The 25,262-nt window shown below is 41.1% G+C and overlaps 1 protein-coding gene across 2 annotated transcripts in view; it reads left to right on the top strand.

Moving 5' to 3' along the window:
* SPATA20 (spermatogenesis associated 20) overlaps window positions 1-25,262 on the top strand; it is a 117,655-nt gene that overhangs the window by 44,889 nt on the left and 47,504 nt on the right. For both annotated transcript variants that reach the window (XM_033960159.1, XM_033960158.1), the window contains exons 11-13: window positions 5,341-5,533; window positions 11,084-11,252; window positions 15,739-15,947. In XM_033960159.1, the coding sequence (XP_033816050.1) occupies window positions 5,341-5,533; window positions 11,084-11,252; window positions 15,739-15,947 (571 nt within the window). The remainder of the gene's footprint in view (window positions 1-5,340; window positions 5,534-11,083; window positions 11,253-15,738; window positions 15,948-25,262) is intronic.

Below are 25,262 nucleotides of genomic sequence, written 5' to 3'. Positions count from 1 at the left end.
ATTAGTGATGTGTTGAATGGCGACTCCAGTCATGATCAATAAAAGGATGTTATTATGTGAAGATATTTGACTCGTTTTTCTGGTTCATAGACAAAGGTGCGCGCCGACAACTGAGCGCAAGACGGAGGCGCGCGCTGAAGAAAAAGACTGTTTTTAGGGGCTGCGACGGGGGGTTTGTTGGGGAGCCCCCCCACTTTACTTAATACAGATCGCGGCTGCGTTTTGGGGAGTTTGGGGGGTTGTAACCCCCCACATTTTAGTGAAAACTTAACTTTTTCCCTAAAAACAGGGAAAAAGTTAAGTTTTCAGTAAAATATGGGGGGTTACAACCCCCCCAAACCCCCCACAACGCGGCGCGATCTGTATAATAGCAGGATATAGTAAACCGTACTTTGCTCCAATTTCCCTTAAAGATGGTCTTAAATCTAAAAACTGCTTCCTCCTTTCTGCAGTGGATTTTGCAAAGTCCGGTACAATATGGATCCTCGCATCTTGGCACCTTAAATTCTGATTCTCTTTTGCCAACCTTATTATTTCTAAGGCGTGCTGATATCTGAAAAGCTTAAAAATTATCGTGCGAGGACCTACAAATTTTTCTGGTCTTCTCATAGGCACCCTGTGTGCATGCTCAATTTCAATTGGATGTTTGGTTTTTAAAGGCAGGACTTTCATGATAAAATTTTCTACAAAGGAAATCAGGTTCCCTTTCTCCACCCCTTCCGGTACGCCTAATAATCTCAGATTAGATCTCCTCATTTTGTTTGAGCAATCCTCCAACTCCTTGGTGAGCATTATGATTTTCTCTCGGTCCATTTTAAACTGCCTTCTTTCCTTTTCAAAACTCTCCACGTTCTTTTCTAGTTGGCTCACTTTTATTTCTGGTACCTCCGTTCTTTTATTTAGTGTAGAGACTTCCTCCTGTAAGTCGTTTAATTTTTTTGAATTCATCAAGACAATTTCTTTTTTTTTTTTTTTTTAACTTTTTATTTATAGAATTTTCATTCTTTCAATACATGAATCACATATTATAAAATGTATAATAAAATATATATGTATGTACAAATTCATATCATAGATATTCATCCCTTTCCCCTATTAATTGTTTTTCCATTTTTCTTTCATATTAATATCTTTATCAAGACAATTTCTTTAATTGCTTTAAATTATTTAATTATTTCCTCCTCACATTTACATTCTTTTGGTAATGGAGCCTTCGATGGTGTAACCGGTTCTGGTGTCCATTTATTTTGGCTTTTTTGGAAATTGGGGGCCAAATAAATAACTTGCTAGAAAATCATGTGGCATTATCGTATGACACAGTTTTATTTGGCATGTCTATGAGAGCTAAGAGCCAAATATCTTCCAAAAATAACAAACTTTTACTGATTCTGACAGGAGTTGCCATTCAGCAAATAATGTATAATTGGAAAAATTGGAGCAGATTGAATTATAGTTTTTGGTGGAGTTCAGTGTGTCATACTTATAAAATGAAAAGTCCGTAGTCTGTTATTGAGAAAGACACGGGGGAAGCCACTGCTTGCCCTGGATTGGTAGCATGGAATATTGCTACACCTTTGCTTTTGGCCAGGTACTAGTGACCTGAATTGGCCACCGTGAGAACGGGCTACTGGGCTTGATGGACCATTGGTCTGACCCAGTAAAGCTATTCTTATGTTCTTACCCAATTACTATTCAGTATATTGTAAAACTACTTTGGGTAAATCTCTTCATGAAAAAGCAGTTAATAAATACCAATAAATAAATAAGTAATGAATAAAGTGAATGGGATTTGATACACCGCCTTCCTGCAGTTCCAATCAAAGCATTTACATATCGCATACAAGTATTTATTTTGTACCTGGGGGCAATAGAGGGTTAGGTGAGCTCTTAGTGATTCTTGACAAGTCATTTAACCCTCTCTTGCTCCAGTCACTTAACCCTCTATTGCCCCATGGTTCTTGGGTCACAGCACTAACCATTAGGCTACTCGGCAACTTAAATAATAAAATACGTCAGTCCACCGTATCAAAGAGTGTTGTAAAATCAAAGAAGACAGACAAAAGTGGTTTCTTCTGGTTCCTGATTTTTGCATCCTTTGCAAACCAATATAGTTTTCCTGATAAAAACATTCCTTAGGCACATACCTGGTATATTTAGGCATCAAAAATATTATACCCATCTGATATAGACTTATGAAAATTTAAGCCTGAAAACATCCAACACTGTATGAAGTGATTTCATTTACTGTTAACTTTATGAGCCCAAGTGCTAATACACTCCTCCCTCTGTATTTGCGGGGGTTAGGGGCAGAGCTGGTCCTCAAATATGGAAAATTTGCGAATAACTTTTGGGCTGACTCTGATCCACCCCTGCCTCCCGGACTTTACCTGGTGGTCTAGCGGTGATGCGGGGCAGGAACAATCTTTCAACACTCCTGCCCCATGCAGAGCCATCATCAAAAATGGCTGCCGTGAGTTCCTGTTGTAGTTTCGTGAGACCATGGGAACTTGCAAGAGTGTAGAAAGATGGCTTCCACCCTGCATCACTGCTAGACCACTGGGTAAGGTATGGGGACGTCGGGGACGGAGCGATTCACTAGGGGGGGTGTCCTGGGCCAAAACCCCCCGAATAATAGAAATCGTGAGTGCTAAAACCGCGAATACTGAGGGAGAAGTGTATTTTAAGTAATTTAATTTTAATTTAATTAAACATTTAGAGCTCCTTTTACAAAGTTACGATAGCAATTCCCAGCACGGCAAATGCAATGAAGCCCACTGATATCCTTCGAGGCTTGGAAATTGAGGCAGAACGTTTTAAGCCTAATGCTTTGCTCAGTCAACAGCCAGTGGTGCTCTCAATGGGGAAATTTGGGATACAGGCAAGATGGTGTATGTGTGTTGGGACTTTGTTTAATTTTAAATTTTAAATTTTTATTGTAAACCGTTTAGATTTACTTTTGGTTTTATATTTGCGGAATATTGAATAACTTGAATTTGCTGATTGCCTTCTATACTTATGTTTAAGTTTTATTAGCATTTGTTATACCGTATCGGCATATTACAGACCTAAGCAGTTTACTTCTGGAAGTATAGATATTCCATGACATGCTGAAGTGTTTGATTGCAGTTGTACTTTTTTTTAAACTGTAAAGCTAGAGAATGACATGGTGGCTGTTATCTACAGGTAGTTGTGGGTAACACGCCTAAACGGTGGGAGAAAAAGTTGTCGTCGCCGTGGGTATGGGGACAAGGCCATTCACTGCCCCTTGGAGCGGTGAATGGCCTTGTCTCCGCAGTTATGGGAGGGAGCTTGTGTGGTCACCGATTGGGCATCTATCTTCCTCCCTCCCTCCCTTCCTTCCCATCACCGTGGTGATTTTCTGGTTTTCTTTCATCTCTCAGCTGCCCAACCCGGCTTTCATCAAGTCGGGTGTGACTGCCGAAACTTCTCCTCTGATGTAAGCGGAAACAGGAAGTTGCATCAGAGGAGAAGTTTCGGCAACCATATGCGTCTTGATGAAAGCCGGATCAGGCAGTTGGGAGATGAAAAAAAATAGAAAATCGCCAAAGTGAGGAGAAGGGAGGGAGGGAGATGCTTGGATGGCAGCGTTCGGGAGGGAAGGAGGCTGCTGGACCGTGTGCACACGCTGAAGGGAACTGGAGAGAATTGGGGGAAAGAGAGTGGGCTGAAGATGCTGAAGGGAAATGTGCAAGAGAGAGTGGGGAGAAGATGCTGAAGGGAAAAGGGGAAGAGAAGACACTCAAGGGAAATGGGGCAGAGAGAGTGGGGAGAAAACGCTGAAAGGAAATGGGCAAGAGAGAGTGAAGAGAAGATGCTGAAGGGAAATGGAGAAGAGAAGTGGAGAGTGGGGAGAAGACGCTGAAGGAAATGAGCAAGAGAGAGTGGAGAGAAGACGCTGAAGGGAAATGGAGAAGAGAAGTGAAGAGTGGGGAGAAGACGCTGAAGGGAAATGGAAAAGAGAGAGTAGGGAGAAGATGCTGAAGGAATGAGCAAGAGAAAGTGGAGAGAAGTCGCTGAAAGAAAATGGAGAAGAGAAATGGAGAGTTGGGAGAAGATGCTGAAGGGAAATGGAAAAGAGAGAGTGTGGGGGAGAAAATGCTGAAGAGAAATGGGCAAGAGAGAGATGCCAGACTATGGGAGGAGCGGATGGGTGCCAGACCAATGTGTGTGTAGGGGGGTGGGGGTGGGAGGAGGGAGAGATGGAAGGGAGAGGCACAGTAACAGAGCATATGGAAGAGGCAGAGAGAAGGCAGACAATGGATGGAATGAATTGAATGAAGAGAAGATGAGGAAAGCAGAAACCAGACAACAAAGGCAGAAAAAAAAATTATATTTTTCTTTTTTTTTTTTCTCTAGGATAAAGTAGTATATTAGTTGTGTTGATAATCATTTATAAACAAAGCCCTGCCAGCTGAACATTTCTTTCTCTAGTTCAGCAGCCAGAACTTTGGTTTATAAAATGATAATTGTACAGAATATTGTTTATTTTTATATTTTAATAAAATTCAGTATAAAACTATTTGAGGCTTGTGTGGATGGGATCAGATGGCTTGTGGGGACGGAGATGGGGCAATGAAGGGGACCAGTCTCGCAGGGACAGGATGGTGTCAGGGACTGAGCTCGTTGGGACGGGACGGTGACGGGGACAAGCTTGCAGAGACGGGGACAAATTTTTCTCCCCATGTCATTCTCTATGTAAAGCCATTTTACACATTAAAATATAAAAATGTATATTCCGTTGCACTGTCAAAAGACATTAGTGTGGATGAGAATAAAGTTAAATACAAGGAAGCAATCCTCCCTGATTTACATACATAAATTCCTTAAACATCTTAAGTAATACCTAATAATACAGTCTAAGCAATAAAATTACATGTTAAAGAGAGAGGTTTTCAATAATTTATGGAATCTTATATGAGAAGGTTCCATTCTGGGAGGATGCCACTAGATATTGCTGGCGTGGAAATAAAAGTTGCAAATCTTTTGAGAGACGATTTCTTCTTGACAATTCTAAAGCAGGCAAATAAGATGGTGGCATCCCATGAACATTTTGGAAGACAGATGTACGCATCTTAAATTTACATCGAGCATAAATTGGTAACCAATGAAGTTTTTGTCAAATAAGGGGTAACCCTATCATATGTCTTAGCCCCCCCCCCCCCCCCAAAATCAATTGATCTGCCAAATTTAGCTGCCATATTCTTTAGTAGGTTGCAAGTCCGATTTTACACTGGCTGTTTGTGTTTTTGCAATGGACTGGGTGTGTGTAGCTACCGAAGGATTGGTGTCTCTACTGTCCCAGACATCTATTTGTTTCAGGATCCCCATGGTGAGCTGACTGGGAAGAATGTTCTGATAATGCGATACTCTCTGGAGCTGACTGCTGCCAGGTTTGGGTTGGATATGAGCCATCTGAAAAGTATTCTGAGCAAGTGCAGAGCTCAACTTTATGAGTCCCGGATCCAGCGTCCGCGACCTCACCTGGACACCAAAATGTTGGCCTCGTGGAATGGTGAGAAATTACCTTGTTACTGCTTCTTAAAGATCGAAGGCTTTCTTGTAGCAGTTTGTGGCATCCTAATTCCGTGCCACTGCAAGATTGATGGAGGAAGCTCTTATATACTGTTTTTCCCCAAAAATAAGACGGTGTTTTATATTAAGTTTAGGCCCAAAAAACACACTAGGTCTTATTTTCGGGGTATGTACATGATCATCTCTCCATTCCTCTCCTTCACCCCAATTCTTCCTCTTTCTTTTTTCTCCCCCCACATGTGCAGCATCTTTCCTCCCCTCCCTCCCATCCCTCATGCAGCAAGACCCTTGCCCAGCTTCTATCCTTCCTTCCCTTCCTCCCTTCCCTCATGCAGCAGCTGCATTACTGATGATGTCATCAGTAATGCAACAGAGTGAATTCACAGGTGGACAAGGCTGAAGCAGCGTGTTTAGAGTGCTGCCGGCTTGACACTGCGTAGGGAGGTATGTACTAGGGCTCGTTCGCGGTTGGTGGGGTTCAGATGGGAGGGAGGGAAGGATGGGGGTTCAGCTGCACGGCGGGGGCGAGTGCTCGGGATGGGGAGCGGTGCTCATTCAAGGGTTCTGCTGCACAAGGGATGGGAGGGAGGGAAGGGGAACTGCCAGCGAATCCCGGGGGTAGGGCTTATATTAAGACCTACTCCAAAAATCCTGCTAGGGCTTATTTTCGGGGAAACAGTTAGGAGTTAGTAGAACGTTAGGAGATTTCTGATATATATGGCGATCTCTGCAGGAGACTGACCCATGTAGGGCAGGGAGAGAATGGCATGTGCCTTCTTTTCTGATTCAGTCTCCCTATTGATGGTAAAAATCTCTCCTGGCTGTGTTTTTACTTTTATGCATCCCCTCACCTCTGAGCTGTTCTTTTGATCTGAAGTGCTGATCTGTCTCCTTTCATCAGCATCAATTTTAGCAAAGGGAAGAGTAGTGTTGTTTTCATTAATTATCCCCACACCAGGGAGATCGAGCAAATGTGTTTATTCACCCAGTGTTTGGCTGGAAAAGTCCATTAGTAAGATAAAACTAGCAGCTGGACTTTAATTAACAAGAAATCTTCCTTATTACTGATTGCAGCTGGGGAGAGAGGAATGGCTACAGGATGGAAGGAGGGATAGGCGGAGGTCTGGAAAATCCAATATGATGAGGCGGATTGAGTTCTATGTCAGCTTTTGGGAATGGGAATACACTTCTGATAGTAGTAGTAGTGTCTGGAATGAGTGAGCTTCTCCATACATTTCAGTGAGAGTGGCAAGATTAATAATCTATCACATCTGTTCTCCTGGTGCTATAAGATGATTCTCGCTTCTGCCAGTAGAGGGCAGTGATTCTCTTCATTCTGGGGTTAATTTTTATAAAGCTTTTTCCATGCTCTAAGCGTGTTTCTAGATACAGATGATGGCTGTTTTGAAAGTGTATGTGCATAAAAAAGATGGACCACAATATTGCCTGTATTTTTACCTGATCTGCCACGGCAAGATTCTGAATGTGCTGCGAGACGCTGGCAAGGAGGAGAGGCAGTCAGCCGGCACCTGCGCCTCTTCTTCTCCTCGCTGGTGTCTCTCCTCGTTTCCGTGCCTCTCCTGCTCCAGCACCACCACTACTGTCAGCTTAGGGCCCCGTCTGGAGGGCCTTTGCGCATGCGCAAATGATGTGATGATGTTGCGCATGCAAGTGACATCATCACGTCGATGTCTGCACATTTCTGGGTGCCCTTCAGCCACAGCGTGGAATTTACTGTGCCGCCAAGTAAAAAAGTTGACCTCTGTTCCGGGGAAAATGGCGGAAGCACTGATAAAAGAAAACATCAATGAACATCTTGAAAGAAACGAACTTCTGATAACCAGCCAACATGGTTTCTGAAAGGGGAGATCGTGCCTAATTAACTTATTGCACTTCTTCGAAGGAATTAACAAATGGATGGACAGAGGAGACCCCATAGACATCATATTTCCAAAAAGCCTTTGACAAGGTGCCTCATGAACGTCTACTCCGGAAACTGAAGAACCATGGGATGGATGGAGACATACATAGATGGATCAGAAACTGGTTGGCGGGTAGGAAACAGAGGGTAGGAGTGAAGGGCCACTACTCGGACTGGAGGAGGGTCATGAGTGGTGTCCCGCAGGGCTCGGTGCTCGGGCCGCTGCTATTTAATATATTCATAAATGACCTAGAAACAGGGACGAAGTGTGAGATAATAAAATTTGTGGACAACACCAAACTATTTAGTGGAGCTTGGACTAAAGAGGACTGGGAAGAATTGCAAAGGGACTTGAACAAACTAGGGGAATGGGCGACGAGATGGCAGATGAAGTTCAACGTTGAGAAATGTAAAGTATTACATGTGGGAAGCAGAAACCCGAGGTACAGCTATACGATGGGAGGAATGTTATTGAATGAGAGTACCCAAGAAAGGGACTTGGGAGTAATGGTGGACATGACAATGAAGCCGACGGCATAGTGTGCATTGGCCACTAAAAGAGCGAATAGAATGCTAGGTATAATCAAGAAGGGTATTACTACCAGAACGAAAGAAGTTATCCTGCCGTTGTGTCAGGCGATGGTGCGTCCGCATCTGGAGTACTGCATCCAATATTGGTCGCCGTACCTAAAGAAGGATATGGCGTTACTCGAGAGGGTTCAGAGGAGAGCGACACGTCTGATAAAAGGTATGGAAAACCTTTCATATGCTGAGAGATTGGAGAAACTGGGACTCTTTTCCCTGGAGAAGAGGATACTTAGAGGGGATATGATAGAAACTTAGAAGATCATGAAGGGCATAGAGAGAGTGGAGAGGGACAGAAAGAGAGAGAGAGAAAGGGAGACAGAGAGAAATAGAGAGAGAAAGAGAAAGGGAGAGACACAGAAATAGAGAGAGAGAGAAAGATTGGAGAAACTGGGTCTCTTTTCCCTGGAGAAGAGGAGACTTAGAGGGGATATGATAGAGACTTACAAGATCATGAAGGGCATAGAGAGAGTAGAGAGAGAGAAAGGGAGACAGAGAGAAATATATATAGAGAGAGATAGAAAGAAAGAGAGAGTGAAAGGGAGAGACACAGAAATAGAGAGAGAGAGAAAGGGGGAGAGAGAGAAAGGGAAAGAGAGAGAGAGAAAGACTGGAGAAACTGAGTCTCTTTTCCCTGGGGAAGAGGAGATTTAGAGGGGATATGATAGAGACTTACAAGATCATGAAGGGCATAGAGAGAGTAGAGAGGGACAGAAAGAGAAAGGGAGACAGAGAGAAATAGAGAGAGAGAGGTATAGAAAGAGAGAAAGGGAGTGACACAGAAATAGAGAGAGAGAGAGAGAGAAAGATTGGAGAAACTGGGTCTCTTTTCCCTGGAGAAGAGGAGACTTAGAGGGGATATGATAGAGACTTACAAGATCAAGAGAGTAGAGAGGGACAGATTCTTCAAACTTTCGAAAACTACAAGAACAAGAGGACATTCGGAAAAGTTGAAAGGGGACAGATTCAAAACGAACACTAGGAAGTTCTTCTTTACCCAACGAGTGGTGGACACCTGGAATGCGCTTCCAGAGGGCGTAATAGGGCAGAGTACGGTACTGGGGTTCAAGAAAGGATTGGACAATTTCCTGTTGGAAAAGGGAATAGAGGGGTATAGATAGAGGATTACTGCACAGGTCCTGGACCTGTTGGGCCGCCGCATGAGCGGACTGCTGGGCACGATGGACCTCAGGTCTGACCCAGCGGAGGCATTGCTTATGTTCTTATGACACTGATATAGACATTACCGATGGTATAGTGTGGCAGAGCTGGCACACTATACCATCACATTAGGGGGCAGTGCACAAGCATATGCCCCCTAATTCTGTTCTTGGTGTACAAAATTGTGTGTGCTATTTCTAGAATAAGACCTAACTAAATTGTTTAATTAGATGTTAATTGGTTTTAAGAACCTATAATTTGTGTTAATTGGCTCTAATTGACATTTAGGCGTGTAACTGACCTTAGTCAGTATTCCATAAACTGCACAATTCCCATAGTACTCAACTCAAGAACCAGGGAGGAACATGGGTAGTTCAAGGGCGTGCCAGGAGTTATATGTGAAGCTGATTCTATAACCATTTAGGAGGAGCCTTAGGCCCCTCCCCACATCACATGTGATACAGAGGGAGGAGTCCAAATCCCAGATTGGCTCAGACGCCTAAGGTCCCTCCTCTTGGGAGGGACCTTAGGTGTCTAGACCAATCATGGCCTTGGGCTCCTTCCCGTGCATCATATGCACCAAGGAGGGAAGGCCTGCCATTTAGGATGAGCAGGCCTTGAAGGAGGAGGAACCATGCTTCCCTTCTCCTTCTAACAGACAAAGATACAGGTGGGGGTGTTTGGGAAAAAATCCGGTTGCAGCAGGAAGTGGGCATCCCTCCTTCCTTTTTTTTTGGGGGGGGGAAGGTAGAGGATGGTTTGGGGCAGGGCCTCAGTTGGCAGGAGAAAGTGGTCTTCCCTCTTGCCAATTTTCTTTGCGCATGTGGGGGAGATGCCATGGCAGGAGGGATTGGGCATCACTCCTGCCAATTTTCTTTCGTGGGGGGAATGGGTCAGCATGGCAGGAGAAAGTGGGCATTCCTCCTGCAGTTTTCTCAGCCTTGGGGATGGGGGGAGGGAAGGTTTGCGGTGCCCATGCTGCTTTATCAGGTAGGACCATCATCGGCGGCAGGGGCGCGCTTTTTTTTTCTAATGGGGCAGATATTGTGCATGTGTAAAATACACAGCATCTGTGCCTATTAAAAAAAAAGGGTCTAAACAGGTAAGCGACTGGTCTTGATCATTTTTTTTAATACATCGGGAAGCTATGTTAGAGCATCACTCGCTCCACTAGTTTACATGACATTTTAATATTAATGAGCTTATTTGCATGGTCGGATTGTGGAATGAGCGAGTGCAGTGAGCCATTTTCTGCATCGGGTTGGTAAATGGTGATCGTCGCTAGAGCTGTCAAAACAGGTTTAGCGACGATCGCTGGCTTTGGTGCATCTGGGCCTGACTCCCTAAAACGGTCCAAAATGGCTTTCAAATGAGAAAAAAGAAAAAAACCCACATAAAATAAATTTAAAAACAACAAACATTACAAATCACTACATTAGTGGTAATCAAATATTTATCAAATAAAATATGTCTTTAAGCATTTATGAAATACTAGCTTATTTTTTTTTTTTTTTATATAAATTATACATGTACATTATAATTCTGCCTCCGCTGTGTGGTGTGTATGCAGTTGTGCAGCTTTATAAAAGCCTCGTCTTGTTCATCGTGTAAAACAGGCTTTCCTATGGAAAAAGCTTTATAAAACTATGGCTTGGAGCAGGTGCAAACTTGTGCAAGAGAATTGGTTTGCTGCTGCAGGAGTCTGTTTTATAGAGGCACGTAGGCCCCTCGTATGGGGATTTCCCTAAGGAGCTGTAACACTGCAAAGGAAGTTGCCCTGGGAACGAAGCAGATTTTGCGTTCTGTTGCTGAAACTTTGGACTGCAGAATTACAGGCTGAGGGTTGTTTCTCTTTCTTTTCAGGTCTCATGATTTCAGGGTTTGCTCGAAGTGGGGCCATCCTTGGCGAGAAGGAGTACATACAGCGGGCAGAGCAGGCCGCCACCTTCCTCAAGAACCACATGTTTATTGCTGACAGTGGAAAACTCCTGAGGAGCTGCTATGGGGGAAAGGAACATAGCGTGGAACAGAAGTGAGTAAAGAGAGTACACTGGCTTCCTTCTGACAGCTTTTGCATTTTTCAGATGTAGGAGAGAATATTTTTAATGTGGGGATGGGGAGGTATGTTATGTGATTTAATGGGTTTATTCCTGATGAATGGGATGGGTGGGGGAGGGATCTTTTTTTATATGCATTTGACAATAATTTTTTTTTTTTCAAATCTTTATTCATTTTAACATATACATCAAGTGTACATTAAATATGAACACAACATATTACATTATCACTTGATAATTCCATAACAATATATAACTAAAAGATTTATATCCCACCCCATCTCATATATATACATGAATAATATAATTCCTATGTATATTAATCAATTAAATTATGCACATATATATTAAATTATCATAACCCCCCCATCCCCCATCCCCCCCATTCTTTCAATTATCATATAAGGAAAAAGAATAATAAATTAACATTAATCATTATGATAATTTATTATTGGCCTCCACACATCTTTAAATCTATTAAAATGACCATTTTGTATTGCAAGTAAACGTTCCATTTTGTACAGATGACACACTGAGTTCCACCAGAAGCTGTAATTTAGAACAATTTTTCCAATTCAATGTTATTTGTTGTATCCCTACTCCTGTAAGGATCATCAAAAGCTTATTATTTACTGCAGATATTTGGCTTTTATTTCTCATACATATTCCAAATAAAACTGTATCATATGACAATGCCACATGATTTTCCATAAAGAGGTTAACTTGATCCCATATTGATAACCAAAATGCCTGCATTTGACAATAATTGTTAGAATGTCAAGTGATTTGTACGAATTATCTGATTGAATTTTGTACACTTGTTGCAAGAGTTAAAACTGAATAAAGAATAAAAAAAAAAAAAAAAAGATGTAGGAGAGAATAATGCCAGTGATATGTTATTTGATTATTGGCTTTCAAGGTATTTCTGTAACATGGAGTCCATTATTTGTGCCACCCTGCATTACTATACTATACTGTACAGGTCTTATATCCCACAATTTTTCAACAATGTGGCTAATAAAAGACTTTGTACAGCATTTACAGTAGAAACAATGCATGAGGTATGAGAGATCAGCAGAGACATCTATACTGGCAAGAGTCATCTTATCTTGTAGAAGTATGAGGAGTTTAGTCCAAATGTATGGAACTTGGAATTCGAAAGTGGACTCAAACAACTGTTTTTCAGTGGACTTGTTGAGGGGAAGGAAAAGAGATCTTGAACCGTTGGCGGTGTTCTTGAGTTCTTCCTCAACTCAAGAACACCACAACGGTGACCTTGATGTTTGTGGTGAGCCCATAAGATTTTTCTTCTTCTTTTCTTCTTTAAAGTATCTTTTTTATGACACACATAGAGGGGGGGGTAATGAAAATAATATCTACATAATATTATATAATATGTTATACAATATGTATGAATGAAAAATAATAAAAGGGTGGGGGGAGGGAGAGGGGATAAAAATATATTTAGAATATGATGTATTAGATACAAAAATGATATTGTGTATTTATCAATTGTAATTTAATATTTTGTACATTTTATGTAAAATTTGAAAATTAAAAATATTATATTAAAGTAATAAAAGGGTGGGGGGAGGGGGAGGGGGAAAATCAAACTTAGATATATAATGTATTAGATATAAAAGTGATACTATGTATTTATCAATTGTATTTTAATATTTTGTACACTTTATGTAAAATTTGAAAATAAAAAATAATGGGAAAAAAAGAAAAAAAAAAAAAAAAGAGTTTTCACCGCATATGGCTTTGTGGATCATACAGTACCCAGGGTCGTACAGAGTGCTGTGGTGAGTGGTGCAGCCTTACAGACACAAGAGAAGCAGAAACACCAAAATTGCTTCCCCCTATATTGTTTGTTTTCTTATTTATTCAATTTTCTATACCGTTCTCCCGAGGGAGCCCAGAACGGTTTACATGAATTTATTCAGGTACTCGAGCATTTTTCCCTGTCATTCCTAATGGACTTGCAATCTATCTAATGCAGTGGTTCCCAACCCTGTCCTGGAGGACCACTAGGCCAATCGGGTTTTCAGGCTATCCTAATAAATATGCACGAGAGAGATTTGCATATAATGGACATGACGGGCATGCAAATCTGCTCCATGCATATTCATTAGGGCTAGCCTGAAAACCCAATTGGCCTGGTGGTCCTCCAGGACAGGGCTGGGAACCACTGATCTAATGTCCCTGGGACAATGGTGGGATTAAGTGACATGCCCAGGGTCACAAGGAGCAGTGTGGGTTTGAACCCTCAACCCCAGGGTGCTGAGGCTGTAGCTTTAACCACTGCGCCACACACCCTCCTTTTCTTGCCCATAGTACAGTGTGTGTGTATGTGGGGTGGGGGGGCGCTCCAGGAAGCATGCCATGTAGGACATGATTCCATCTCATTACACTCTTCATCCTACTTGTCCTGTTTCCTCTTCTCCTGATTTTCCCTTCTCCACTTTGCCGTATAATTTCTATCAGCTACTCTTGGCCAAATGTTTTGGTCATGCCCGGCTGTTCAATCCTTTTGGACCAGTTTATTTGCCTTCATTGAACATATTTGGAAGATGAAAGTACGTCATACACCAGAACTACTTTTTGGGGTTTTACCCTTTTATCACCCTAGACTTCCAGGAGCTAGGATTTTCTTGCGATGGTCAATTCTGTCTTTTTTAAAATGTATTTTGCTGTTGTGTTAGAACCAACTGTTCCAACGCTTTCCATGTGGAGGTCTCAGATGATAACCTTGCTAGCCTGGGAACGTCGAAGTGTCCTTGACCTCTCTTCAACAGGTGGTCTCCACTTTACGGCTACATGGGAACCATTTTGGAATACTATGACATCTGTGTCTAGAAGTCGTATTTTGAATTATTGATATATGTCTAAATTAGTTGTTTGTAAATTTGAGTTAGTTTCCTTGGGACTCTGGACAGGGGGTTGGGGGGGAGTTAGGGCGGGAGGGGATGGCAAAAATGTGTGATTGAGCCTTGTTAATTGTAAGAAATATTGGATCGACTAGTTTCTTGCTCAATAAAAAAATATTTAACGATAATTTCTATCAGGGCTTTAATTTGTAAACTAAAAAGAAAGGAAACGGTAGAGTTGGGGGGAGGGGGCACGCAAGCCAGGGGCAAGAGCAACAAGAGAGCAGGGACTGGATTAGGAAGTAGAATGACTGTTCTCTGCTCTGCCCAAGCCTCATTCTGTACAGGCTGGCTGGATTGGAGGGGCAGGAGTCTGAAAAGAAATGGCAGACGTGAGTCCCAGGCTGTGGCTCACTGGCTGAGCTGCTGCCTCTGCACCCAGAGGTTGTGAGATCAAATCCCGGTGCTGCTCCTTGTGACCCTGGGCAAGTCACTTAATCCTTCAGTGCCCACCACTTTGAATGCCAGCTTTGAAATGCCAAAGCCACAAAAGTCCCCTTAAACCCTGTTGTCTACCCCTTCCCCTTATCTCCTTTGGGATCTGTGGTTTAAATTTGGCTTCTGCAATTTTTAGAAATCTTGTTTGTGAAAATATTGCTTATCTTCTTTGTGTTTCACAGGTTTTTTCCCCCCAAGTTTTGGGGTTTACATTGTTCTGCACATCCCTTCCTTATAAGACAAAGCCAAATTATGTAGAAATGTGTTTTGTTACAATTTCTTTATTCATTTTTAAACTTACATCAAGTGTACAGTAAGTGGGGACCTTTATTAAATTATAGTAATGAATAAGTTACACTTTTCCCAATCTTAATACACATGTTGATTTGGGGGGGGATTTCTTGTTTTTCCATTAAGAATATATAGATGATTGTCGTAAGATATTATTTTTTTGTGGTATATATTAGTTGTATATGAATTTGGGATGGGGGTGGGGGTTAAATCTTTTTGGTGTATGGTATTGAAAATTTTTCAAGTGATGTTGTATTATATTTGGTTGATATTTACTGTACACTTGATGTAAGTTTTTAAAAATGAATAAAGAAATTATTTAAAAAAAAGTGTACAGTAAATATAATACAACATCACTTGAAAAATTTTCTATATCATACACCAAGAAGATTTAACCCCCACCCCCCCTCCCAAATTCATATACAACTAATATATACCACATAAAAATAATATGTGTTTTTTATGTACTGTTTTATATTATATGACCCGATCTGGTATGCCTAATGAAAGGCAGTGTACCAAATGATCTTAAATATTTAAGTAAATTACCGTAATTACTGCTGGGATAAGTGACTGTAAGATATTCACACAGTCTTTGCTTCTGATTCTGTAAATAAGACATCCCTCCCTCAAATCTCCCAGCAGTGTTTCTCTTTAGGGTGGTTCATAGCACGAACCTTGCAAGGTCACGAATGGGGTCTGATTTTATCTGTATCTTTGAACTACTGAAAAAAGGTTTGAGCTAAATTCAGATAAATATATACTGTATAGTTGGTGATGCTTTCCGTTTCCCCTCCCCCAGTATTGCTCCCATTCCAGGGTTTCTGGAAGACTATGTCTTCATTATACAGGCCCTCTTAGATCTGTACGAGGCTTCGCTGGATCAGATGTGGTTGGAATGGGCCATACAGCTGCAGGAGAAACAGAACGAGCTTTTCTGGGATCAGGAAGGCTTTGCTTATTTCTCAAGTGAAGCCAGCGATACTTCCGTCATCCTGCGCTTGAAAGATGGTAAGCGTCTGAGCAGATGAATCTGTGCTGAGTCTAGAGTTCAGCAGTTATGCACATCCTTCAAGAAAACTATTCTGTTCATTATAAGATACTGGTTAAGGGCTTGCTACTTAATTTAAAAATTTATGGATCAATATTCAAAGCGATTTAATAAACCTGAAATGGCTCCTGGCCAGTTAAATTGCTTTTTCAGGGCTAACTGGTCATTTTCAGTGGCACTTAACTAATTAGTGTGTTGAAAGTGTTTGGTTAGTGCCTATCTCAATAACGGCTATTTTGGAGGCATTCTGGGGGCGGAGCCAGCACCTTGGTTGAGTGCCAATATGTAGCACTTACTGGCCGAGATAACTGCATAAATAGGACCACATAAAAGTCAGCCTTATCTTTAAGCGGTGCCCCATTTGTCAGTTAAGTGCTGAATATTGTACTTAACCAGCTATTCTTTAGACGGCATTGCAAAGTGAAAAATTCAGTGCTGTAGCCTGGCATTGAATTTCCGGGCATAGTGCTGGTGGCAGACTGCAAAATATTGCGTACTGCCAGATGGATATCGACCACTTACAGCCTGCACCATCAACAGTTCTAGGCAGGGAACAATGTTACACACGTAAAAGACATAAATTGTACAAAAAACAAAAAATATACACTTTCTGCAATCCATAAAAATATACACTTTCTGCAATCAGGCACATAAGTCATCAAATCTAATCATAAATATTATACAAGTCCAAAAGCTCTCTGGAATAAACAAGTTTTGTAGCGCTCTCAAGACCGGTACAGTTCTTTACGGATAGGTTATATCTCACTAAGACCAGCAGATAGAGATTGAGACCAAAACCTTTGGTTATATTAAATAAGGCTTCTTCTCCTAACCCAGTCTGCTGAATAGCCAAGCAGAGCTAAGGAAAACCAAACTTGTAACAGTAATAACACTCCGAACAGGAGTATAAAACAACAAACATATATTAACACTGTTGGAAAATGCATAGAACTAAACCCCACAGCGAAAATGTCCCCACAGCTCACCAACTATGCCAGCTGAGTCATAGCCGCTGTCCTTGTATCTCCCTGGCCCTAGAAAAATACTAGAACCCACAGAAAAAGCAAAATCTTCACGCGGACAAAAACCCACAATCACTGCAGAAATACAGATAGGGTGGGGAACTGTACAGGACTTGAGAAGCTAACATAAAGAAAATTAGCAGGTAAGAGCCTAATTTCTCCTTTTCAAACATTTTTTAAAAACTACTGGACTTTTAATACTACCCATAGTATGAGGCAAAGAGTTCCATAATTTAGCACCTGCAATATAAAAAAATGAAGATATATATTCCTCAAGTCTCACTAAACGAAAAGAAAGGGATGTCTAAAACAGTGGTTCCCAACCCTGTCCTGGAGGACCACCAGGCCAGTCGGGTTTTTGGGATAGCCCTAATGAATATGCATGAGAGAGATTTGCATATAATGGAGGTGAAAGGCATGCAAATCTGCCCCATGCAAATTCATTAGGGCTATCCCAAAAACCCAATTAGCCTAGTGGTCCTCCAGGACAGGGTTGGGAACCACTGGTCTAGAAGATCATTTGATGCAGATCTTAATGACCAAGACAGTTGGTAAATATATAAACTAGCTGCCAGAACTATCATTGATAACTTTAAAGACTAGTAACAAAATTTTATTTGAAAAATCCTAAATTCAGTAAGAAGTCTTGTTCATAATCTTGAAATTCATAAAACAGGGGTTCCCAAACCATGATTGTGACCTTAGATAGGGATTGAGATTACAAAAACAAGGTCCATTTTTCTCTCACTATATGCTGGACTGCTTTGAAGGTGTGAATAAACATGTGTATAAAGGTGAGCTAGTTGATATTGTGCATCTAGATTTTCAGAAAGCTTTTGACAAAGTTCTTCATGAGAGGCTCCTGAGAAAATTAGAGTCGTGGGATAGGAGGTAAAGTTCAGTTGTGGATTATGAATTGGTTATCAGATAGAAGAAAGAGGGTAAGGTTAAATGGCCATTTTTCTCAATGGAGGAGGGTATAAAGTAGAGTGCCAAGGGATCTGTACTGAAACCAGTGCTATTTTAACTTATTTATAAATGATCTGTAAATTGGAATGATGAGTAAGGTGATTAAATTAGCTGTTAACACTAAACTGTTCAAAATTTGTAAAAAGCATGCAGACTGAGGCGTGGCTTGGCGCGCACACAAGATGGAGGGGTGATCGGGACGCTTCGCTACGGTTTGAAAATTTGAAAGTATCTTAAGGCTTTCTTTCTTCCCTGAAATAGTAATACTTGATTTAGGAACATAGCGTGTACGCGGCAAGTGAAAATTAACGCATCTTTCGTGGCGTCAAGCATGATCAGGTGACACCGTCTAAAGTACCGCTTCCTGAGGAAGTAATAGAAGCTTTAGATAAAAATGAGGTAATGACAGAATTGCGCAACATACAAAAAATGCTTCAGGACAACGCAACTAAAATTAGTGAAGTAAAAGAAGTCTTGAATATAAATAGACAGTTGGAAGTCACTAACCAAAGAATGTCTCTATTGGAGAATAAAATGGATCAAATGGAACTGAACACAACCCAATGTAAAGCTGATAGCCAAACTATTAAAGAAATGCAGAGACAACAAGAAGACTATGAAAACAGAGGAAAAAGGAAGAATGTGAAAATTATTGGCTTAGCTGAAGGTTTGGAAGGGGGGAATATTATTCAAATTTTGGAAATTGGAAGACTGGGCTTCCAATTGGCAGATGAAATTTAATGTGAACAAATGCAAAGTGATGTATATTGGGAAGAATAACCCAAATCACAGTTACCAGATGCTGGGGTCTACCTTGGGAATTAGAACCCAAGAAAAAGATCTGGGTGTCATTGTAGACAATACGAGGAGACGTTCTACCCAATATGCAGCGGCGTCCAAAAATCTATTACTACTATTTATTATTTCTATAGCACTGAAAGGCTTACGCAGCGCTGTACATTTTAACATACAATATACAGCCTCTGCTCAGAAGAGCTTACAATCTAATTTAGTCAGGACATTTCGGGATTGGGGAGATTATAGTGGGTCTAGGTATCTGACTGCAGTGAGTGGGAGTTAGGAGTTGAAAGCAGTTTCAAAAAAGTGGGCCTTTAGCTTGGATTTGAACAATGGCAGGGACGGAGCACCATGTATTGATTCAGGCAGCCTGTTCCAGGCATACGGTACTGCAAGAAAGAAGGGACGGAGTCTGGAGTTGGCAGTGGAAGAGAAGGGTACAGATAACAAGATGCTAGGAATTATTTTTTTTTAAAAAAGGGATGGTTAACAAGACTAAGAATGTTATAATGTCTCTGTATCGCTCCATGGTGCGACCTCATCTGGAGTATTGTGTTCAATTCTGGTCTTCTTATCTTAAGAAAGATATGGCAGAACTAGAAAAGGTTCAGAGAAGAGCGACCAAGGTGATAAAGGAGATGGAACTCCTCTCGTATGAGGAAAGACTAAAACGATTAGGGCTCTTCAGCTTGGAAAACAAATGGCTGAGGGGAGATATGGTTGACGTCTACAAAATCCTGAGTGGAGTAGAACGGGTACAAGTGGATTGATTTTTCACTCCATCAAAAATTACAAAGACTAGGGGACACTTGATGAAACTGCAGGGAAATACTTTTAAAACCAATAGGAGGAAATATTTTTTCACTCAGAGAATAGTTAAGCTCAGGAACACGTTGGGTTAACGTAGCTGGTTTTAAGAAATGTTTGGACAGTTTCCTGGAGGAAAAGTCCATGGTCTGTTATTGAGACAGGCATGGAGGAAGCCACTGCTTGCCCTAGATCGGTTGCATGGAATGTTGCTACCATATGGGTTTTGGCCAAGTACTAGTGACCTGGATTGGCCACCGTGAGGATGGGCTAGATGGACCATTGGTCTGACCCAGTAAGGCTATTCTTATGTTCTTATTTACTCCCTCTGGCCCTCCACCCTAACATGCAACTATCAGTGGCAATCAGGGTGGGGCCTCTTAAGCCTGTGTGTATTCACCCCCTGCTGTGCAGATTTCCTGCTAGACTAGAAACCCAAGCAGAGCATGTGGGCCTGTGATCAAGAACTGACTTGGAAGCCCTGAGATGGAGTGAAAGGAGAGTAGAGTTCTGCTATTTAATTTTGGCCTTTGACTAGGATTCTGTGAAGTTTTTAAAACAGGATCTAATGTTAAGTAAAAGTTTGGGAAATGGATAGCCCAAACCGATAGTCTTGAATGCTACTGTCGGTAGGTCATTCTGGTTTCAGTGGTAGCCAGAAATGTTGCTCTTGGCGTCCTTGAAAACCTGTCGGCAGTTATGAGGCAAGCTGAGGTCTGTATGGGATTTTGCTTTTATCAAGTTACAGATGATTATAGGAGACAGATGTGGGTGTATAAGATGAATGTTTTGAACAGGATCCTATGGGACATTGAAGAGGTGAATTTGGGTACGCTGTAACATTAGTTGTTTTAAATGTTTTATTTGTAATTTTTAGAACCTTGAACTACAGACAATTTACAACAGCTAAGTACTTCAGAGAAACCATATTTAACTGATACATTTTTGACCCACAGAATCGGCCAAGCAAGTAAACAATGAACCATTCATTGAACTGCTTGATCATTCAGCCAGCTAACTTTCACTTGGCTTCGATTGAGGGGTCAGTGAATGGATTTATAAGTAATCTAACATCAGTGAACCAGTAAGAGAAAGGACAAATTTCAAAGCGTTTGTTAAAAGACTACTTACCCTGGCAGAATGCCAGTTTGGGAAATGTCCTCCCCACCCCCGTCCTCATCCTAAAGTATAGACTGTATATGCTGTTTCAAATTAAGGGGAGGTGCTCCCAGCCGTGTCTTTTGGACAGTATCGGAAAATAATAGATATGAGCAGATGGGAAATGGGACATCCAGATTCCCCAGTAATTTAGAAATGCAGAGCTGTTTGTAAAATAGAATGTGAAGGATTTCTCTTCTCTTTAGCCGGAACATTCATTTTAGAAGTCTGAATGTGCAGAAAAAGAGTATTATTACCTGGACTTTACAACATCTCCCAAATTTTATATATGATGCTCAAAATTGCACTTGCCTAACTTACACAAGCAATTTAATTGAGTAATCAACCCATTAGTACCAATAATTGGCCGCTAACAATTATTCAACTACTGTTACTACTTATCACTTATATAAGAACATAAGAATTGCCGCTGCTGGGTCAGACCAGTGGTCCATGGCGCCCAGCAGTCTGCTCATGCGGCAGCCCCCAGGTCAAAGATCTGTGCCCTAACCGAGACTGGCCCTACCTGCGTTCGTTCCGGTTCAGAAGGAACTTGTCTAACTTTGGCTTGAATCCCTGGAGGATGTTTCCCCCTATAACAGCCTCCAGAAGAGCGTTCCAGTTTTCCACCACTCTCTTGGTGAAGAAGAACTTCCTTAAGTTTGTATCCCCTTTCAACTTTAGAGAGTGCCCTCTCGTTCTCTCTACCTTGAAGAGGGTGAACAACCTGTCTTTATCTACCAAGTCTATTCCCTTCATTATCTTGAATGTTTCGATCATGTCCCCTCTCAGTCTCCTCTTTTCAAGGGAGAAGAGACATAGTTTCTCTAATCTCTCACTGTACGGCAACTCCTCCAGTCCCTTAACCATTTTAGTCGCTCTTCCCTGGAACCTTTCGAGTAGCGGTGTGTCCTTCCTCATGTACGGCGACCAGTGCTGGACGCAGTATTCTAGGTGAGGGTGTACCATGGCCCGGTACAGCGGCATGATGACCTTCTCTGATCTGTTCGTGATCCCCTTCTTAATCATTCCTAGCATTCTGTTCGCCATTTTCGCTGCTGCCGCACATTGCGCGGACAGCTTCATCGACTTGTCAACTAGTACTCCCAAGTCTCTTTCCTGGGGGATCTCTCCAAGTACCAGACAGGACATCCTGTATTCGTGTATAAGATTTTTGTTACTGACATGCATCACCTTACACTTATCCATGTTAAACCTCATTTGTCATGTTGCGGCCCATTTCTCGAGCATGTTTATGTCATGTTGCAGGTCTTTGCAATCCTCCTGCATCTTCACTACTCTGAATAACTTTGTATCGTCTGCAAATTTAATCATCTCACTCATCGTATCAATTTCTAGGTCATTTATAATTATGTTGATGAGCACGGGTCCAATCACCGAACCCTGCGGCACTCCACTCATGATGCTTTTCCAGTCAGAGTATTGTCCATTTACCCTCATTCTGTTTCCTATCCGCCAGCCAGTTTTTAATCCACGTGAGTATTTCACCCTCGATTCCATGGCTGCAATTTTTCGAAGTAGTCGTCCGTTTTTGACCTTTTTCATTCCTTAAACGAAGTCTTCTTGTCTCTGATCGCTTCCTTCACCGCTACAGTGAGCCACGCCGGTTCCTTGTTCTTTTTCCTCTCGGATCCCTTGTTGATACGTGGTATATATAGATTTTGCACCTCGGTGACTGTGTTCTTAAAAAGGGACCAAGCTTGTTCTAGCGTTTTTACAGTGCTTATCCTCTTCTTAATCTTCTTCCCCACCATGAGTCTCATCCCTTCGTAATTCCCTTTTTGGAAGTTCAGTGCCTTGGCTATCATTCGGGATTGATGTTTCACCCCCGTGTCCAGGTTGACGCGGATCATATTGTGATCACTTCTTCCCAGCAGCTCTCATGGAATATGAGTTGTGCAGCCGAATTCTGGACGAAGCTGTCCGTCCAAGTTAGGCTATAAGTTCTTCTGAGCAGGGACCGTCTATTAAATGTCAAAATGTACAGTGCTGCATACGCTTTTCAGCGCTATATAAGTGATAAATAATAGTTGAAGCGAGATGTCTAAGCAGAAGGTCTGAGCGTAGCGAGTTGTAGGTCCTGTGTGGTGGTGTCAAAATATTTTATCATTTTGATTTCTAAGGTTTTAGTTCCTGGATTATCTTTAAAATTTCCATTTAGTATTCTCGCCATAAAATCATTGATGCAGTGTTCTGTTTTTCTGAAGTGTTGTCCTACAGAAATCAGATTTCCTTTTTTTAACTTGGGCGGTCTTTTTTTTTTTTTTTTTTTTTAATATTTTATTTATAAATTTTTCATTCTTACAAAAATTAGATAGTAATAGATCTAATAGATGCTGGCATTGTAGGATAGAAATGGGGACATTGGACCATTTACTATTCTTTTGTCCCTGCATTAATTCCTTTTGGAAATTAATTTGGCCCCAAATTAATAATTTATTAGAAAATCATGTTGGACTATCATATGATACAATATTATTTGGAACAGCAATGAGAACACAAAGTCCGATTTCAGCTAATAATAATAAACTTTTATTAATTTTAACAAGGGGTCGCCATACAGCAAATTACTCAGAACTGGAAGGATTACACTAAATTGAATTACACTTTTTGGTGGAATTCAATTTGTCATATATATAAAATGGAAAAAGTATTGGCATTACAACAAGGTTATATTAAAAAATTTAATAAAATATGGGGACCATTGACAAATTATTCTACTGATCAGATATAATAACACATGTATAGAACATATAGAAGGGATAGGGAGGGAAAACTATTGTAATATTAATATGATATAAAATTCTGATAAAGGGTTTATTTAATTCACATTGTAAGAACATTTAATAATAATTTCAAGTGTTTTTTCATAATTGAATGTATTACATGTATTTCACTTGATGTAAGAATTTAAAAAAAGAATAAAAAATATTTATTAAAAAAAAAAAATAATTGTACATAAAACTTCAATTAACACATGAAAAATTGTGATTACAAATAATTCATCTTATCACATAAAATATAACCCTCCCCCTTTTTTTCATTTGGGCGGTCTTTTTCTAAGGCGCGCTAAATGCTAACGCGTCCATAAGACTATAATGGGCACGTTAGCATTTAGCGCATGCTAAATCGGCTAGCTCGCCTTAGTAAAAGACCTCCTTAATTATCAAAATCTTCATCTATACAATAAATACAATATTTTTTTGATAATTAAGTAAAAAAAAAAAAAAAGGAAAAAAATCAAATGAAAATGGATCGATGCAGATAAGGAATGCAGGTGCTCTATACCAGTGTTCTTCAACCCCACGGTCTGTGGACCGGTGCCGGTCCGCAGAAATTTTCTGCTGGTCCACAGGGCCGGCATCTCCATCGGGCCCAAGACAGTGTTCTGCAGCCGCCGATCAACGCGGCGTCTTCAGGCCGGCTCCCTGAATACTGCAGTACATAAAGCTGTGGGAAAAGGCTCCTACGCTTGGCCTGCGCCTGAACCGGAAGCCTTCTCTCTGTTGTTGCAACGTCAGAGGGAAGGCTTCCAGATGAGGTTCGGGCCATTGGACTGTACCAACAATGAAAAATGTTCCTGATAGAGTAGTGATCTAACTTTTTTCAACATGCATACTGAAAAAGCACTTTTTCACTAACAAGTTTATCTGGTTACAGAGTGTAAGAGAAAGTATGAGATGACATCTTGGTTGGCATTGCAATGTTTAACATGATTATCTGTGTATGTTGATCTTAGACTTTAGTGTTTGACTTGTTTCTCCAGTGTATCAAAAAGTGTAAAGAAGGGTGTTATGCTATTTGATTTAAGTTTTGTTTTATTTTTGTTTATTGCCATTGTAAAATGAAAGCATCAAGGTTGATATTCAAAGCGATCTAAGCAGCCAGAAATGGCTCTTGGCCAGTTATATCACTTGTTTGAGGCTATCTGCTGATATTCAGCAGCCATTAACTGGTTTTGTGGGTGGTCTGTGGGTGGAGTTGGCCTTTATGTGGTTAAGTGTCCGGGCGTGGCCTGGCATTGAAAATAACACCAGTGGTGATTTAAAAAATCCTTAGCAGCTGAAATATCGACCCCTAAATGTACATTTTTTCCCCACGGCCAAATCATGCCTTCTTTAAATCTCTGTATTCAGAGGCATCTTCACATGGAAATAGTGACTTTCTGAAGTTTCCATTTACACAGGTATGCATTGTACAGTTGTAAATGCTGGTATTTCTGTATTTTTTATTGAAACATTAAACTTAGTCCATATTACCATATATACTCAAATATAAACTGAAGTTTTTGGGCCAGACAAATGGGGGTCTTGGTTTATATTTGAGCCAACCCCCATCCTACACCCACCGTGAGCCTCCAATACGGCTCTGGTTGTCCAGTGGTGCGGGGAGCCGGAGCTGCTATCAATCCCTCCCTCACAGCTACTTGGTGCAACTAGCTAACTAGCCTGCCCCTCCCCTTCCCTCCCAGTCCCCCTGCAGCTATACACAGCTACTTGG

Source organism: Geotrypetes seraphini, chromosome 10 (genome assembly GCF_902459505.1).
Source record: "Geotrypetes seraphini chromosome 10, aGeoSer1.1, whole genome shotgun sequence".
NCBI classification, from domain to species: Eukaryota; Metazoa; Chordata; class Amphibia; order Gymnophiona; family Dermophiidae; genus Geotrypetes; species Geotrypetes seraphini.
This window is presented reverse-complemented; position numbering and strand designations above follow the sequence as displayed.